Source organism: Mastigoproctus giganteus, chromosome 1 (assembly GCF_048544385.1).
Source record: "Mastigoproctus giganteus isolate SK-2022 chromosome 1, ASM4854438v1, whole genome shotgun sequence".
Classification (NCBI taxonomy): domain Eukaryota; kingdom Metazoa; phylum Arthropoda; class Arachnida; order Uropygi; family Thelyphonidae; genus Mastigoproctus; species Mastigoproctus giganteus.
In genome coordinates, this window is record NC_143575.1 from 250160736 (window position 1) to 250176241 (window position 15506).

General features: G+C 35.2%; 1 protein-coding gene across 3 annotated transcripts in view; it reads left to right on the forward strand.

Annotated features, from left to right (window-relative positions):
* The window catches only part of LOC150091747 (cyclin-dependent kinase 14-like), a 205235-nt gene that overhangs the window by 170023 nt on the left and 19706 nt on the right, over positions 1 to 15506 (forward strand). For all 3 annotated transcript variants that reach the window (XM_090385502.1, XM_090385511.1, XM_090385519.1), the window contains exons 14-16: positions 388 to 451; positions 2756 to 2853; positions 11863 to 11953. In XM_090385502.1, coding sequence (XP_090241628.1) covers positions 388 to 451; positions 2756 to 2853; positions 11863 to 11953 — 253 coding nt within the window. The remainder of the gene's footprint in view (positions 1 to 387; positions 452 to 2755; positions 2854 to 11862; positions 11954 to 15506) is intronic.

Consider the following 15506-nt stretch of genomic DNA (forward strand, 5'->3'; position numbering starts at 1 on the left):
CATGATTTATATCTCAAGTGTTGGTATGAGGATTAAAACCAGGAAAAAACACTTTTGTCTCATGGAACAGTTCCACTATAGTACATTATTTTATGTTAGTATCTTATCTAATAAAAATTCTGCAAAGTAATAGCAGCTGTTACTCTGTATTTGAGATTTAAAATCTTTTTCTGCACATGGTGACTGGTGTGGATTTTCTTGAAAAGAATACCATAATTTGCAAGAAAAATTAACACAAGATGTGAATATTTTAAAAATAAACTATTTCAGTTTTAAATTGAATAGGTTTCATGAAAGTAATTTTAATAAGATATAATTTTTGTTTTTAAAATTTTAATACATTTAAATGAATATGTACAATATTTTTAAATAATTCATTTGTTTTAGGTTCTTGGTACTCCTACAGAAGAAACATGGGATGGAGTTTCTGAGTTTCCTAATTATAATCCTCGTAAGTAGTAAGAAGCCATCAAAGGTGAAGTAATATTTTAAATCAGGAATTGTCAAATTTTAATGCTTGTGAGTCACATTGATTATTGTGATTGCAAGTGGATGAAATAAGTTTGCATTTTTACTTTTATTTGAAACATTATAAAAACAGTATAGAAAAATGCTACATATTATAAAAACAGTATAGAAAAAAACACTACATATTACAACAACATTATAGAAACTTAAGCATCCACAAAACATAGCTATATTCAAAGTATTTAAGTTTTAGAAAATAGCCTTCTGAAAGACATTTATAAAAATTATTAGATCACCTTCAAATCTGCCTTTTAAAATGCATTGCATTTTGAATGATAGCTTTTGTCTGGTATACAAAACTTAATAAAAACTTTAAAAAATTCATGTAGCCCATTATTAACTGGAAAACATGTTAGCTTTGACAATGAAGTTAACACTGCCCTGCTATATATGACTGTTCCAGATTATATGCAAATTTTAAAATATATATATGCTGCTTTATTTCAAGAATAACTATGCACTGGTAGTTTTAATTATGTGCTATAAGGCTTATGATAGTTTTAATAAATTTTTATTATTTTGCCATAACATAGAATAATTTAAAAGTAGTTTCATAGCTTTGTAAGCTTATAACAATGTAATTTGTATTTATTAAAACATACCAAGTGCCAAATAAAAACTGTAATCTTTAAGTTTTTATTGGTGACTACTTTCATCAATAGTTGGTAAGCACATAATGTAAAAAAAAAAAAAAAATAGTAATTGTCAATGGACAGAATAAGCATGTTATCTTTTTCTCTTTGAACAATCAAAATCCCCAGCTAAAGTTCAATGAAGTTTTTGCATGTGATATTCCCAACAGACATTCCATTCATTACTGGCAGAGGAATTTTTTCATATAAGTTGTTCTTTATTGTATATCAAAACATTGAAAGAGCATATGTAAGTTACTATACAGGAAATAGTAACTTACATATGCTGCACATGTAGTGTTTCATAGTAATGGTCAGCATTTATCAAGGTGTCAAGTGGCAGAAACTCCGAAGCAGCCTTTAGCAATCTCAGAAAAATATATGAGAATATGAATGACTTCATTATTGCTGGGTGTAAGCCTATTTCAACAGCAGAAAAATCAGTGTGTTTCCATTGTAAGCATGTCTTTGTTCTAATCAGATAAGTGCTCTGTACTGTGAATTATGAAAATCAGTATTTATTTTATTCTTTTCTGAATACAGAAAAAGAAGAAATTGATAATCTACATTGATATTTCACAAATGTAATTCTAAACTGCTTGTTGTAGTTTGTATCAGTTATTGGAATAGCAGTTTCTGCTCAGTGAAGCAGTTCAGAATTATATCTGCAAAACATTCGTGTAAATTATCCATGTCTTCTTTTATTCTGTATTCAGAAGAAAATAAATACTCACAGGATGGTAGAAGAGAAAGACACAACTCTAATCAAATTATTATTTGAATAGAGTTGAGTTTTTCTTTTCCTATTCAGTATGTCTTTTAAACAATATCTGCATTGTTTCTGGCTTGTAAGGGTAGCACCATGTGTAACTCCTAGCAACAATATTTCATGGTTATACACATCTCCCAATAATGTGTGGTCATACATTATAGTGATTTGTTTCAACAGATTATTTACCATCACAGTTGTGACATTAATAATAGAAATATGTTTGTTCAGGACATGGCAGATCCATGGTGGATTAACACTGTCCTTGTATTTGTGCCATCCAAATCTAGTTTTCCTAAAGCAAAGATCTCTTTAAACAGTTTACAGTATAAACATAGAAATCTTACCTGTAAATATCTTTCTATGAATAAAATCTGCTTTACTGCATGCTACACAGATCTGGGTGACCTCAATGTGTGTGTGTCCTCATGTACATACCACAGTTTGCTGCATGTATGCACCTGTGTGGTGCCTGCCTGGCAACCCAAAGGTCGCGGGTTCGATTCCCACTTCGGGCTTGGATCAAAGTACTGCAAAAAAACCTTGGGAGGTGCATTATGGCCACAGAAGCCTATGCGCCAACAACTACTAAAAAAAAAAAAAAAAAAAGCACCTGTGTAGTCCAAAACCCCCGTATATTTGTTCAGTAGTCCTTACATTTCATGTAAATTTAACTAAAGAATTTGTAGTGTTTTTTTAAATAAACCCTTTAACATAATAGTTGCAATAACATTTGTGATAATAACATAACAATGCAATAACAATTGGGTATTATTCTTATGTATATATGTGAAATTAATTAGCCAGTGTTTTATCTTTAATTTAGAAAAATTTGGAACACATAAACCACAGCCACTGTCTGCAACATTTCCAAGACTCAAAGATATAGTCCATGCAGAAAAACTGGCCACTAACTTTCTTCAAGTAAGTATAGATATAAGTATATACATGTCTAATTTATGCCAATACTAATGGACTTGAACAAGTATTTTTTATATCTGTATATGCTACTCCTGCAATATAGCTGCCATAATAGATACAGCAAAAAAAAAAAAAAAAAAAAATTAAAGGAGGTAGGCAGCAAGGGAATAAAGAAACAAAATTAACTAAATACATGTATAGGAAATTTACAAGTGTCCATATAGATGTGTTTATCATCCAACATTTTAGTTATGCATATTATGTGTAGATTTTATATATACATATTACGTATAATTTTTGACTGATGCATATTATAGTGTGGGATTGGAAATTATCTGAGATCAGATGAAATGCTCGGTTGCAGTACAGGCAGATTAAGCCTATATAGTGCTGACTAATGATATGTGTGCCTAAAGGTGCAATTTGCTAGAAACATATTTGCCTGTGTTTAATTTAATACTAAAAACTAAAAAAATATTACTATCAACCCATTCATCCACCCATTCAAATTGGACATCCTCCCCATTCAAAGCCCCATTGTGGGAGCCTTTGAATGGGGAGGTTCTTTGGGCAGTGCTCCTTCGGGAAAACTTGGATAGGTTTCGGGGAAGACTAGAAAAGTACAGCTGTCTCCTTCAAGCTTCTAGACTCTAAGTGGGCTAAATGACCTGTCTCTTACAAAATCTCTTCACTCTGTCTTGTAGATGCTCAGTTTCTTCTGCATGCCTTTACTATAGATACTTCTATGGGCATTGTTCTTTTGAATTGGCATCTGTAATTTCATTGCTCTCCTCCACATTAGTTCCAAACATGTGCCACAACCAATCAGAATCCATTCATTGTCCGACTCCAAACTCACAGAACTAACTATTCCTCTTCCTCATTTATCCCTTCTACTTCTGCTCCCTGGGATACCCTTCCTTCCCATGTATTTCATAAAAATTACAAGTCTAATTAAATTCAAGTACAATGCCAACAAGTATCTATTAAAAACTTTCAGCCCATGCCTAGCTCTAAGTACTCTAGGTTCTAATACCTTTCGTGTTTTGGGTTTATATATATATAAATATATATATAAATATTATATAAAGGGAAATGGAAGAAAGTGAAAATGAAAATAGGAAAAGAGAAATGATATTTATGGACAAGGGCCACTGACAGACAGAAAATATTCAATGACCATAATGAATATAAGTGATATATATATATATATATATATATATATAAGTGATATATACACAAGTTCTTTTACCGTCTTGTCCTTATATTTTCCTTTTGTTTCTCTGTTGAGTCAACTTATGAACTGATGCATGCCTGCATTATGTATCCTCACCCATATTTATCTCCTTTTGGCTATTACCTTTTTTATTTCAAATTTTCGATTATATAAAATTTTTCCTATTTCACCATTTTTAATTGTACTTTGCTTTGGCATGTGCTTTATGTTAGAAACAGAGGATCCGTATTGTCGTATTTTCATGCAATTGTGGTAGTTGACACATGATTATGGTACCAAGGTTGTGTGATATATAAAGTATATTTATTGATTTTTATTTGTACATTTGTGTATATAATTTAATTTTTTTTTATGTATACCATAATCTTTCACTCTTTACTCCTTTATATATTTCTTCTCTCTGTTTCTCTCTTTACTCTTTTTTCTATATTTCTTCACTCTTTTAATATCACTTACATTCACATATATATATATATATATATATCACTTAAAACTCTAAAAATTATATGTTTATTAGTAAAAATAAAGAAAGAAAGAAGGAGATGACCACAGACATAAGTGGCTGCATAAGCAATATCCAACAACATGTCACATGATATAAGAGGCAATATAAAAAAAGCAGAAAATGGATGAAGAAACAAATAAATAATGATGACAGAAGTAGAAATGGAAGGAGAGTGTAAGGAATACGTATCTAAAAATTTTGGAAAATATTAAGTACTGGGCAAATACAGCCAAAGTTATAAGCCAATAAATAATAAATTTAGACTGGCATCACCTGACCACACTGAAACCAAAAAAGTGTGAAATATCTCTATTATGATATGATAAACTAACCACAAAAGAAAAATAGATATAGAACAAACAAAGCAAGGAACAAAAAATAGACAACCGTTGCATCCAATCTCTCAGAGGCCCCTGGCATACAACAGCTGTAAACATTACTGCATTTAGAATGTAATGCAAATTACCACAATGGATAAAGACAGACACCCACTGAAATGCCAGCCTACTGAAGCAATAAAATCACATCATGGAGACCCTGATGCAGTAACTGTAAAAACACAAAAGCTTAAGCACTCCCTGCTAAAAAGAACTACTGCCAAAAAGAAAGAAATGAAGTTGATAACAGAAAATAAACAGATTATAGAGAGCAGTATGAGCAATGCAAAGCAATTAGCAGCACTCACTAGACCCATTAGAAATAAAACTATACAAATAATATGTTTAATAGTAAAAATAAAGAAAGAAAGAAAGAAATGACTGCAAAAGCAATATCCAACATGTTGCGTAATCTATAGAGGCAGTAGAAAAATAAACGGAAAGTGAGTGAAGAAACAAATAAATAATGAAGAGAGAAGTAGAAATGGAAGGAGAAATGGAATTTGCTTAATAAAATATTAAGCATGGGGCAAATAAAGCCAATAAATAATAAATTTAGACTGGCAGCACCTAACCATGCCAAGGCCAAAAAAGTATGAAATATCACTAATATGATACGATCAGTGGTGTAACTATGCCAATGCAGCCAATATGATGCATTGGGCCCATGACCAAAAGGAGGCCCACTGCCCACCTGCCCAAACAGAAAAAAAATTTAATTGAAAAAATGTAAGTTTTTTTGGTATTGTTTATGATAAAATTTACTATTCTTCTACGAACAATCTTTTTTTTTCCACATGAAGCATGTTTATTGTTAGCTAGCTGCACAGCACAAGTGAAACAGTGAATAAAGGTGAAATGGTATTAGCATATCTGCTGCTTTCAGGGCAGTTTTTTAAGGATTTTTTATTTTTACCAAAACAAATATTTTCAGGGGGTCCCACACTAAACTTTGCATTGGAGCTCACTTTTTCTAGTTACAACACTGATACAATTTTTTCATTTTTTGTAGTAATGTTTCAGTAATGTTCATGGCTATTGTAAAAATATATAAATTAAGTAATGTTCACATCTGTTGTATGCCAGGGGCCCCTCCAATGAGATTGGATGCAACGATCATCTATTTTTTGTTCCTTGCTTTGCTTGCCCTCTATCTATTTTTTTCTTATGGTTGGTTTATCATATCATATTAATAATATTTCACAATTTTTTGGCCTTGGCATGGTTAAGTGGTGCCGATCTAAATTTATTAATTGGCTTATAACTTTGGCTGTATTTGCCCCATACTTAATATTTATCAAACTTTTCAGATATATATTCCTTCCACTCTCCTTCCAGTTTTACTTTTGTCTTCATTATTTGTTTCTTCACTCATTTTCTGCTTTTTTTTTTTTTTATGTTGCCTCTATATATCACTTAAATTGATAGATGTATATTTCAATTACCTCTAAGCCTGCCAAAGGGCTTCTTGGTCCCTCCATTTGCACACTTTTGAAATATATATATGTATTTTTCCTAGAGTGCTGACACCTTTTTCATAGCAAAATTATTATGTGATACACACATTCAGATGAGATGCCTGAGATGCTGGCAATGTACCAAACTGCCACATGTTGATCACTCATTGCCAGATAATGCACACTCTCAACAACTTCTGGAGTGATAGACGCAGTGGTGGGATTCAGCCAGTTTGCACCAGTTCGGCAGAACGAATACCTAATTTTTTGTTGAGTTCGGCGAACCAGTTGTTAAAATGGCACTTGTGATCAGGGTTCTCTCTAATTTGTAATTTCCACCCAATGTGGAAATCACAAATTTACATTCCTTACTCTTTTTTAACGTTCATCTACGCAACAACGAATTCCAATTGCCCATAGTAATGTTCATTCTGTGTATAGGTGAAAAAAATTATACGGAACTATGCTTGTAATATTTATTTATTCATTTCATAAAACTCATTATACCTTTGATGAAATACTACATTTTTATTCCCACGCATTTGTTACTTAAGTAAACAAACATATAACATAAAGAGAAAAAGTGCCAAACAACCAGGGGGTGACACACTGTCATTTGTTTCAGCTTTGTGTTACACCCTAAATTCACATGAGATATTATGAGTGGGTTTGTATTCCCCGATCAATAAAAACAATAGGAAGCTAGGATACAACGAACCAATAAAAATATAGATTTCAAGGGTTATCTTATTGCCCATGTTGGAATCCTTATGCCAGTGTTCACGTGGTAATTAAGACGTTTTTATCACAACTTTTCCGTGACAAACAGGTTTGTCATACACATTATTCTATCGTATTTAATCTGCATAGCCTATGCCATTTATTAATTCAGCAAGAAATTTTCGTTTAGTATCGATAAAATGAAGAAAATGTATGTTCTGACTAATGTTTAAAAATAGGAAGGGGCATCCTCCCCCAATGTTGTAACTATATCCTCATGAATTGTCTTTGGCATTTGTCCTTTTTTCGTCAAATATTGGTTGATTGCACAGTAACTGATTTTGTCCGTCTTTCCTTGTGCACACACAACTTGGTTAGCTTCAGGACCCATCATTAAAAAAAGGTGTTATTGAAACTGCCTTTTATCACAGCGTTTTAAAATGTACTGTGTGCTTGATGTTTGTGGAGCAATCAGGTATGGGACATGATATTGCCATGGGGGATGTCTTTGTGTGTGCGCGATGTAAGGAGTGTAAGGAAATCAGGCGACAACTCAGCATTGTTATGGGCCTATAAAAGAGCTTGAAGGACAGGGTGGATGCCCTCGAAGGTTCTAAATTGAGGGGCCCATCAAGCTCTCAGCTGCCCACATCAACGCCAGAGCTTGCACTTGGTCATCACGCAACACAGCAGCAACCCCTAAGGCAGAATGCGCTGGTCCCACAGGAACTAGTAGTTGTTGGTGACTCTGTTGTCAGGGAAACGGGACACATGGTATGTAAAAAGGATAGGTGGAACAGGACCAGGGTATGTCTGCCAGGGGCAAAGGTTGATGATGTTGTAGATGGATATCATCTTTTAAGGGCACAAAAGGTGATATTGTTGTACACATTGGCACTAATGATATTAAGAGTAGGAGACCAGCAGAATTACTTAAGTACAGGTCACTGTTGAAAAAAAGCCATGAATTAGGGTTGAATTTGAAAGTGTCTGCAATTCTGCCCAGACACGATAGGAGGGAGTATATGATGAGAGCCTTGTCGATCAATTCGGCCCTGGAAAGATTGTGCAAGGCTCAAGGGGGAATTTTTTTCAGCAGGTCTGTACTTGTTAACAGGAGAGACTCCTTCTACGGGGATGGGATACACTTAAATAGAAAGGCTGCAAGAATAATTGCTGATGCTATCGAGGCAGTGTTAGGTGGGTCGGAAAACTGCTAGCTTGGGGGGATACAAGAACTAATAGATTAACAGTAGCCACTGGCAGAGGTAAAAGTGATTCTTGCACTGCTTCTATTGAAATGAGCAGCAGCCTGAAAAACAAGACGCAGGGTATTTCAGAGACTGCTGGGAGTCATTGCAGTACAAGTAAACACATGGGTTGTGTTAGGGTAACTAAGAATAGGAACAGGAGCATGTATACTTGTATGGAGTTTGTTAAATAAATTTGATGAATTTGAGGTATTTCTCAAAACTTCAAAGGTAGATATTGTTGAGATATCAGAGACGTGGTGTCACACAGATATAAGGAATGCAGAACTGGAATTTGGGGAGTACAATGTGTACAGAAAGGATAGACAGGATAGGAAGGGAGGAGGGGTTATGCTATTAGTTAAGAAACATAAAATCCAAGGAAGTGAAGCCAGTCGACATCGCTGGACAGTGCAGTGTCGAGTCAGTTTGGTGTGACATAAGCATTGGGAGATCAAAATTGAGAGGAGGAGTTTGCTAAAGGCCTAATGACTCTGATGAGTATAATAGGAAACTGTACAGGGAAATAGAGTGAGCCAATAAATCAGAGAGTCTTATAATGGGGGATTTTAATTTCCCAGATATTGACTGGAATTTGTGGGTTGGTCACTCACACACTAGCAAAGCTTTTGTAGATTTATTGGATGATTGTTTACTACATCAGCATGTTCGGGAGGCAACTAGAGGGAGTAATACTCTTGATCTGATTATCAGTAGTGATTCTTCATGCATTAAGAATCTGCAGATAAAGGAACCACTAGGTGGCAGTGATCACAGTGTGCTGAAGTGGGATTTACTCAAAGAGGTAACTACCATCAGGGGTAAAGGGAAGGGTTTTTGCTTTCGTAAAGGCAACTACGATTGTCTGAGACAGTATTTAAATTCTATACAGTGGGACCAACTGATGATGTTACCAACAGCAAATTCAAAATGGGAAGCATTCAAAGAATTTATCTGGGAAGCTACTAGGCTTTACATACCAACTAAGAAATATTGTTCAAGGTTTAGGCCTAAATGGATGTCAGATGAACTTATGACAGATGTATGGCAGAGAAGAAAAATGCATGGGATACATATAAATCAATGGGTAACATGGAAGCCTGTGATAAATATAAGCTGGTCTGTAACCAATTCACAAAGGAGATTAGGCAGGCAAAGGTAGATTATGAGAAATCCTTGGCAAGGGATGTAAAGAAAAACAGAAAAGAGTTCTTTGCCTATATAAACTCTAGAAGGAAAGGGATGAATCAGATTGGTCCACTGGATATTGATGGTTCAACTGTTGATGATCCTGCTCAGGTGGCTAACAAACTAAATGAGTATTTTGCATCTAAATTCACACATGTGGAGTTATTCAGGAAGGAGAATGGTAGAGGTGAAGTAAACTCTGGCAGTGAGCGAGATGATTTTGTGATAACTGAGAAGAAAGTGGAGGAGAAATTGTTGAGGATAAACATGAAAAAGGCACCTGGGGTGGGTGGGATCTATCCACTCACCCCTTTAACTTCTGTTACAGGAAAATTAATGGCGGCACTGGTTAAAGAAGCACTGCAGGATCACATAGACAAGACTTCAGTTATAGCTCGAGACAGCATGGTTTTGTTAAGGGAAAGTCTTGCCTGACCAATTTGACTGGATACTATGATGCAGGGAATAACTTTGATATTATATATTTGTATCTTAGAAAGGCTTTTGATACTGTTGCACATGGAAGACTGCTGCACAAATTGGAGCAGTGTGGCATTGGAGGCAAATTGCTGCTCTATGGATAAAGGGATGGTTGAGGGGGAGAAGACAGAGAGTGGTAATCAATGAACACTGCTCATCATGGACTAATGTTATTAGTGGAGTCCCTCAGGGTTCAGTGTTGGGTCCATTGTTCTTTTCTGTATTTATAAATGATATTGATGATGGTATATCAAGCTTAATGTCCAAGTTTGCAGATAATACAAAGGTTGGCAGGGTTGTTAAGGACACTTCTGACAGTATGCTGCTGCAACAAGATCTGGAAAGGTTGAGCAGATGGGCTGAGAGGTGGCAAATGAAGTTTAACGTTGACAAATGTAAAATACTACATATGGGAAACAGTAACCCCCAGAGCAACGTATAAACTCTGTGGTACTACACTGACAGTAGTAGAGAATGAAAAGGACCTGGGGGTAATTGTGCAGGCAGATATGAAGTTTTCTGAGCAGTGAAGACGAGCTGCAAGAGTAGCTCATGGTGTCTTGTCAATGATATACAGGAATTTTTCTAGCAGGAATAAGGAGATAATTATTCCCTTGTATAAGGCAATGGTCAGGCCACACCTTGAGTATTGTATACAGGTCTGGAGGCCTCATTTCAAGAAGGATGTAGAGCTGCTGGAACGGGTACAGAGAAGGGCAACAAAATTAGTGAATGGAACAAAGGGTTGCTCTTACGAAGAAAGGCTTAAGTTTTGCAAATTACAATGGCTGGAGACTAGGCACCGGTGAGGTGATCTGATAGAGGTGTATAAAGCCTTGAATGGTTTGAGCATGCTCAATGCTGATGGGATTCTGCTTCTTGTTCAGAATAATCACCTGAGAGAGCATAAATTCAAATTGAGGAAAGACAGATGTAGGATAGATGTGTGGAAATTTGCCTTTAGCCAGTGGGTAGTTGGTTGGTGGAACGGACTTCCATCCCTTGTTGTGGAAGCTGATATCCTAAATAGATTTAAGACTCAGCTGGACAGGTATTTCAAACGAATGGAGGGGTGAAATGGGAGTAGTTTTTTTTTTTTTTTTTTGGCTGATGCTGCATAAGCTTGCTTTCTTGCATCATATACCTCTACTAATGCTAATGCTAACTGCATGAAAGTTGGTGAGTTACTATTTGAAGTGTTATACGTTAAGTACAAACTTTTTTAATGCTGTACCACTACCCTTTTGGGACGTGAACTTTTCTTCCCCCCATATATCTTGATTATTTAAAAGTTCTTGTGTTTTTATTATTAAAAGTCTGAAAAATATTTTTTTTCTTGGGTCCATCTCAGTGTATTACAGTTTTATAGGATTAAGCATATGGAAAAATTTATTGCACTGGATCACATTATGTTCAGTTTTCCTAGAATGCATCATGAAAATAAGTCAGGCGCAGCATTATGCTCATGCTCAAAAATAGATATTTTACTTAAGTCTGTCTAAAGGTTGTATCACAACTTTGTAGGATTAAAAATATAGAAAATAACCCATTATGCTCAGTTTTTTTGAGAATGCATCATGAGCATAAGGTAAAGACTGCCTGTATATATAAAAAGTGATAAATAATGAGCACAGTTAGTGCTTAAATATGAGTTCACTTAAAAATGTACACACAAAAATGCACAGTTCTAACTATGCATTTTTGTGCATACAACTTTTTTTTTAACCTTACATATTAGATCATTCTCTCTTTTTTGTTTGTTTATTGTTTTAATTAATAGTATTAATTTTTAAATTAGTTTCAGCCTCGTTATAGGATATCAGCTAATGAGGCATTACATCATATTTACTTCAAAGATCTTGCACCGAAAATCTATGAGTTACCAGAACGTGAGTTTCCTTTAAGAACTTATCTTTCTAAGCACTTATGCAGAATAAATAACTTCATCCTATCAATTTATTTCATTTAAAATCTTTTAAAAGTAATTTCTCTTACTGCTCCACAGTTTTTGTTATGGGGCAGAGAACGTTTTTTATTCTAATTTATGATTATATCAAAAAGTGGACAAGTAAACTAAGGAAAAGGTGGAGTGAGAGACTGCAATGGGCTATATGGCCTAATTTCTTGGACAAGAAGTAGAACAACATTATATTACATTTCAAAATTTCTATACAAAATATTTTGTCAAATTTGATTATTGGATTGCACAACATTATTTATTATTATTTGATTACACAATCAACAAAAAATAAATAAACAATACATTATATATTTAATAAACAATATTAAGGTATAACACTATTTTTTTTTTTTTTTTTTGTCATTTCGGGCCAGTTGCAACCTATAGCTGGTTTCCAAACCCATCCCAAGTTTATTCCTAAAAACAACTAAGTTCAAAATTGCATAAAAGGATTCATTAATTGTGTTATGAAGGCTACAACTTCTGAAGCATAAAATGTAAACCAAAAATAACTAGCATTAACTGTGTACTTTTTTGGTATACAAACTGCATGAGTGTTAAGTGTGTGTTTTAAAAGACAGCATCCTTAGATTCGGGGGAAGGTCCCTATGGATTGAGGTTTTGGCGCATTATAGCCTTAGTTGCTAATGTGCCAATAAAATCTAAACCAATCCCTATGGACTGAATATATGCAAATGTATCCCCAATTTACAAAGGGGAATCAAAAGGACACATAAGTAATTATAGACCTGTTAGCATGACTTCTGTTCCAGGGAAAATAATGGAGTCGCTGGTTAATGAAGTAATGCAGGATCATTTAGACAGGAATGCAGTTATATTGCAGTCACAGTATGGATTTGTTAGGGGGTGATCTTGTCTGAAAAATCTGATTGGTTATTATGACACAAGAACAAAGGAACTGGAAGCAAAAATATAATTTTAATATTATGTACTTATGTTTCAGAAAAGTTTTCAATATCTGTGTGCAGCATAGCAGTCTTTTATGTGCAAAAGTATCAAACACAGACCAAGAGTAGTAGTAATCAATGGACACAGCTTTTCTTAGACTGATGTGTGGAGTCCCACGTGGTTCAGTGCTGGACAGGCCCATTGTTGTTTTCTGTATTTATTAATGATATTGAGGAAGGCATATTATTATTATTATTATTGTTGCTCTTATATTATTCTTCCCTGATTGGGGGATTCCACTCCGTGATGGGTGCTGCTACCAAGTACACAGGATGGTTGTAGTGTCTGGTATTACTGTTGGTCAAGGAACTCTCTGACTATCCTACAGGTGTTCAGGATTGCAACTTTCTGGAGTTCCTTGTAGGTGTTTTCTGGGAGACCTATTGCTGCTAGGCTGCTATGTAGAGTCTTTGGCACCATACCAGTAGTTGACACGATGCTTGGGATGATCGATACTTCTTGCATATGCCACATCTCCTTGACCTCATGTCTCAGGTTCGTGTACTTCCTAATTTTTTCCTCATGGGTTTTCTGGACATCGCTAGTGTTGGGCACCACTATGTCAATCAGTTAGGTAGCCTTTTCCATCTTGTCCACAAGGGTTATGTCCGGTCTGTTGTGCGGGATGGTCTTATCCGCTATTATGGCGCGGTCCCAGTACAGCTTGTGGATTCAGGTCTCTAGTACTGCCTGGGGTTTGTACTTGTTGTATGGTACACTTTCTTTGGTCAACTGGTATTTCCTCACTAGTTTCTGATGTATTATCCTGGCTACCTCATCGTGTCTATGAGTGCACTCAGTCTGGGTGATCACCTTGGACCCCCACGGTGATGTGATGTGATGGATCATTTCTGAGGCCAGGTGGCATCATCGACATGTGTCATCTGACATTCTGGGCTCCTTTGCATTGTATTTTCTATAGTTTCTGGTGTTGATTACCTCGTCTTGGATGGCCAGCATGAATCCTTCAGTCTTGGGGAGGAGCATCCCACTTGTGAGCCATGCATTGGAAGCAATGTTATCGATGTGATCTTGATGGAGGTCATTGTAGTGTCTGCCATGGAGTGTGTTCTTTGCCCATCTTTCTAACTTCGTTTCTTTTAACATCTGGGCAGGAGAGGGTTCCTCGCTTAGGTTGAGTGGGGTATACCACTTATCTATCTTCTTTATGGCCTGGTGGAGTGGTGCTGTGTTGTTCTCAAAGTAATCCTTCAGGTTAACTATCGCTGTTTTCTGTTGCTCTATCAGGCCCCTTCCTCCCTCCTTCTGAGGTATTGTTAGTCTCTCCACTGCTGACTTTGGGTGGTGTTGGTAGCTCTTGGTCTCAATAAAATTATTATTATTATTATTATTATTATTAGCTATATGGTGCAAGGAAGCCTGAGGCTTATGCTGCACCAGCCAAAAAAAAATTCCCGAGTTACCCTGAGAGAGAGAGAGAGAGAGAGAGAGAGTTAAAAGCAGAAGGGAATCACCAAGAAGAGAAGAGAAGAATGATGATATTCAGCTCAGGAACCTTGGGTGTGCTAAGCCCATACTCACCAGATGTGAGCCCCTTGGGGGTATCAAGCTTAATGTCTAAGTTTGTAGATAACATAAAGGTTGGCAGGGTAGTTAGTTAATCACAGTAATCAGGGTATGCTACTGCAACAAAATCTAGACAAATTAGGCAGATGGGCTAAGAAGCGACAACTGAAGTTTAATATTGATAAATGCAAGCTCCTTTATATGGGGAGCAAGGTCATTAAAGATTAAAATAAAATAATAAAAACACTGTTATACCGCAGGAAAATAGGTTAAGAATTTTATTGAGAAACATCTCAAATCAGTCTGTCCTAGTTTTATTTTAACGGGTCTCTTGCAAACTGAGCTTTCTGCAATCACGAGGCCTGAAAACAAGATGCTCCATTGTCTTGAAATGTAAACTTCTAATTATTAAGAGTATGTATTGTTTCTCAGTAAAATTCTTAATCTGTTTTAATAGCTAATAATAATAATAATAATAAAATAATAATGTGATATAACAGTGTTTGTTTTTTATTATTTTATTTTAGTCTCCAAGCGGTATAAGGTCATTAGTAGTAGCAAAAAACTAAGCATCTCTATCATCTGGAATTGTGAATATTAAATTCACCAAGGAAAATTACTTCATTATTGGGAAATCAAAAAGTTCAAGTTGATTTGTCAAGTTTGGAGAGCAGTAGATGCAACAGATGAATTTGATAGAATGAGGTAAAAGATTGAGCCAAAGAAGACTAAAAAGAGAATATTTCAAATTAAGAAGTTTCTAACAAGGAATAAGAGAGAATATAATTGCATGGTACTTGCACATAAAAAACATGTGCACATGTATCACCTTTAAGATAGAAGAAATCACAGCAAGTAAGATGGGGATAAATGAGGTATATGATGATTAAGGCAACTGATAGTTGAGATTCTGTCAAAAAATATGAGGGGCATATCAGATTGTAGATATAAATAAACATTATTGAGTAAAACCATGTATATTTATG